The 4,174-nt window shown below is 40.9% G+C and overlaps 1 protein-coding gene across 1 annotated transcript; it reads right to left on the bottom strand.

Moving 5' to 3' along the window:
- LOC109845240 (formin-like protein 11) lies at positions 941 to 3,950 on the bottom strand. The gene is made up of 4 exons (XM_020414459.1): positions 2,371 to 3,950; positions 2,104 to 2,294; positions 1,783 to 2,018; positions 941 to 1,695 (listed from the first exon to the last, which is right to left on the bottom strand). Exons 1-4 carry the CDS (start codon positions 3,717 to 3,719, stop codon positions 997 to 999), a joined length of 2,475 nt encoding a protein of 824 aa, XP_020270048.1. The 5' UTR covers positions 3,720 to 3,950; the 3' UTR covers positions 941 to 996.

Here is a 4,174-nt window from a genome sequence, read left to right as displayed (position 1 = left end):
CCTTATTGTGTGCAGTAAAAATTTCGGCAGCACCTCTGCTGCACAACAAGAGTAGGATCTCAAAGAAATTCTTATTTCTCAGAGGAAACAAGAACCAAAAACAGTTATATATCTCATCGCTGTGAGATATATACTCTTCCTGTCATCAGTTCGAGGACTGAGTCGAGGGAATCCATGCCAAACTCGAGGTTCGACAGGATGCAACCGGGGGGGTTCGAGGTGGCAGCGGAATTGAGGGGGTCTGATCAGAAGCTGAGCGAGGGGGAGGCTGTTCGGAATTAAAGGGGGGGGGGCTTAGATCCGAAGAGGGGCTGAAGTGGTTTTCCGAAGGGGGGACGTGGGAATTTTTCGAGGGGGGGGGGACCTGAGAGATTTCCGAGGGCGGGTTTTGATTCGAAGGGTGGGTTAGGTGGCCGAAAGGGGGGTGCGGTGGCTGATCTGAAGAGGGGAGGGGGATTCACTGACCCTCTGAGAAGACAGAGGGGGGCAGCCGGAGGGCGGGGCAGCGGGATCAGGGTGCAGCGGTAGGGGCAGCCGGATGAGAAGGAGGGTGAGGGGGCTAGGGCTAGGGTTTGGGTGGAGGCTCTGATACCAAGTTAAAATAGAAACCCTAATCTTATTCATGAGATAACATGGGTTTATATAGGCCCCTACAACTTACAAATAAGCCCCTAAACCTATTAATATTTCAACAATTTATATAACCACAAATATCACTTCCTTGAAGACTGCTCCGTAAACATCTCCTTGATACAGTTCTCTATTTTGAAATGCAATATTAGCATGGAACACCAATCCTTTGGTTTCTTAACACTGTGAGGTTAATAAAAGAACTTCCGAAAAAAAAATCTAATGAAACATGGTGACTTATGAATCACTCAACACGCCCAAATACCAGACCTTCAAAAAAAATTGCAGAACAACAGTCAAGACAATGTCAAATGTTTCATCTATCATACTTCATGAAACTGAGAAATTGACATTTTCCTATAATCTTTAGGACATCTGATAGGCCTTCGAACTCCTGACCTCTTTACAAACTCTATCTAACATTGCAAGAAAATCCCTCACAATTACAAAAATCCGAAGCAGGTTAGCTTCATCAACCTTGCTCACATCTCCATGATAGTACTCGGTGATTGCCCTCACATTAACTAGCACTCGATCCTCATTTTCCTTCAATTCCTTAATTGTTCTCTCAGCCTGAATTAAAAACAATGTCATAGATTCTTCAAAGCTCTCATTTCCTTCAACAGTGGGTAAATCCACTTCGATCAAATGCCTCAATTTCTTCATTCCTTCAGCCAAGTTTGAAACCGAGCCTACAATCACATCCAAGTCTATACTCGCTGTTTTCTTAACATTACAGAGCTCTGTGCTGAGTCCTGAGACAACGTCAAGGCCCATTACCCTATATATCTCTTCTTGTTCTTCTGTAGTCTTTGGCTTGCTGTTCTTGATGCTCTTCTCTATTGCATTAACACCTTCAGATCGTATTATCTCCTGTACTACAAAATGAAGTAGCGAAGTTTTTCCATCTGTTCCCTTGACATCTGACAATTTCAGAAGAGTATCGAGCTTGAAAGCTCTTGCTCCTCCTCTTATTGTCCCTACATTCATTCGATTCCCCGTTTTTAGCACTGCTTCAAGTAATCTGAAGAAGAGTCGGCATGATCTGAGTTCTTTGCATGCTTTCTGAAAAGGAAGAATAGAAGAACAAAGAAAATTATTAGGATAAGTAGCTAATTATATTAATAAGTAACAATTTCTTTGTGCTCTTACTTCAAGCATTACGAAAGAGTTCCTGAGATGAATGACTTCATCTTCGAAGGTTTCCTTGTATAGCATGGCCTGAATTCTTGAGAAAGCAAATGGTATGTTTAGAATCGACTTGACAAATTTTTCTGCTGAGCTTAATTCGTCTATGTCGCCCTGATAGCTGTGAAGCTTTTCTTCTTCCTCCTTTGTTGGCATCATCTTCACAAGTGATTCTAGTTGTTGGGAGTTCAATCCTATACCTAATTCAACCACACAAAGACAGACAATTTAAAACTTTACGTGGTCATATTCATAGGAAAAAACGATGTTTTGTTCAAAATCTACCTTGAATCAGACTTTCGCAGACTTGTTCACTAGTTGCATTCAATGCCTTCAACAAAATAGTAACATTCTGCAGTCTCTTATTATCTAAGACATGCTTTCCAGGTGGAGAGCTCCTAGTTTTTGCCTCGTCATTCTTCGCAGAACTTTGCGCGTTATAACCAAATAGAGATTCAATCATTTGCTCATCCAATCTGTTTGGGAATTACCAAGACCATAAGAACCAAGAAGCTAAAAAAGATGAAGGCAAGAATGGTGAGCTTTGCTTACTCAAATGAGCTCGATCTTATCTTATCCCAAACCATACAACGATCAGGAGCAGCTCTTACTTTATCCCAATGCAAAGGCTTCAATTTGGGAAGAGGATTTCCATCTTTACCAACTGGTGTAGCTTGAAATTGGCTTGGTGGTGGAGGTGGAGGTTGCTTAGAATTGCATCGAATTTGGGAAGATGATGGTCTAGATGGAGGTAAAGGTGGAGGAGGAGGAGGAGGCTTTGGTGCGTTTCCGTTGCTTATCAGTGACACTGGAGGAGGTGGTGGCTTTGGTATATTTCCGTTGCTAACTAATAGCATTGGAGGAGGTGGAGGTTTTGATACTAGTTCAATTGATTTTGAAATAGAGCTAATTTTTTGGTCTAGATAATCAGAGGACGTTTTCTCTTTTGATGTCTGTTCAGTTTTTTGAACGAGATTACAAGTCAATGGACAGGGAGATGAAGATGAGGACTGAAATGTTGTATTTGTACGCTTTTCTGAAGGAGAAACTGAAGGTTTAGTCTTTGAAGGGAAATAAGTGATCTTGCAACTGTATGGAGATGACCCATTTGATGAACTACATGGAGAACACTTTCCAGATTCACAGCTTAAATTTGACTCTAAAGCTAATGAAGAGCAAGAATTGCGTATCGAATGAAAAGACTCATCATCAGAAGCATGGAGAATTTCTTCATCCAAGCAACTTACAGTATCTGAGATTTCCTTGTCAAATTGATTAGTATCAGACTGTTTAAAGCTCGAATCCTTATGAACAATAGATTGAGAGGAATGTTTGAAACTAGACTCGACATCCAAAATTGGTGCCAAGGTATTCAAATAAAAATGCTCATAACCAGGATCAGGATCATAACTCACCTTATTGGAACCGCTTGAGGCCTGAATTCTCTTTCGTCTGTGTCTCTTACAAACTATAAGCAAGGAAACAAGAAAGATGATAACAAAGAACGATCCAATCGAGACCAAAACAGAGATAATGAAAATGTGAAGCCTAGACTTGTTAGTTCTATGATCTTTTTCTCCATCTTCTAACTTGTGTGCTGGTTGATTATGAAGCTTATAGTGAAATGGATGAGGCCTTTTCTGTATGTGATGAGTATGAAGAGCTGGGGCTGGGGCGGAAGCCGGAGCTGGAGCTGGAGAAAATGAATGTGCAGGTATGTTAGGCTTTGAGCTCTGCATACCAAGCAGAAATCTGAAGCTAGTGAGGATTGTAGAGCCCATTTCTTTACCGACGTTGTCATCACCTGAGACAGACTCTTGGTAATCTTGAGAGATAGAGGTATAAAAAGTAGAACTGAGAGTGATGATGAGAAGACAGAAGGACGTTGAAGCTGAACACATTATGATATTTTGCTCAGAGATGAATCATGAATGAGAGGTGAGGGGATTTGTTTTTGTGAGGATAGTTGGTTGGAGGAAGCAAAAGACTTTAATGCTACTCCAAGGAATCCCTGACTGTGGCAGTTGTGGGCAGTAATGGAGGTGGCCTTTGCTTCTTTTGCCTCCCTTGAACTTTCTTCATCCTCCAACCCATTTTCCTCTTTGCCCTCTCTTTGCATTTAGTTTTGATCTCTGTTTGGTAAAAAAAACAAAACTTAACCTCTTTGTGAAATGAGATATTTTAACTACGCATACATAACTTTTCTCTGACATGCATCTCGTTTATTTTCTTGTTTAAAGAAATGTTGTGTCTGCTATATGGACATTTACTCAGATGCGAATTATAGAACTGAGCTACCAAAATTAAAGGCTCCCAAATGCATATTTAACTCAACGCAGATAATTAAAACACGAAC

The sequence above is a fragment of the Asparagus officinalis genome, chromosome 6 (assembly GCF_001876935.1).
Source record: "Asparagus officinalis chromosome 6, Aspof.V1, whole genome shotgun sequence".
Classification (NCBI taxonomy): Eukaryota; Viridiplantae; Streptophyta; class Magnoliopsida; order Asparagales; family Asparagaceae; genus Asparagus; species Asparagus officinalis.
Note: the sequence above shows the minus strand (reverse complement) of the source record. Positions and strands in the feature narration are given on the sequence as shown.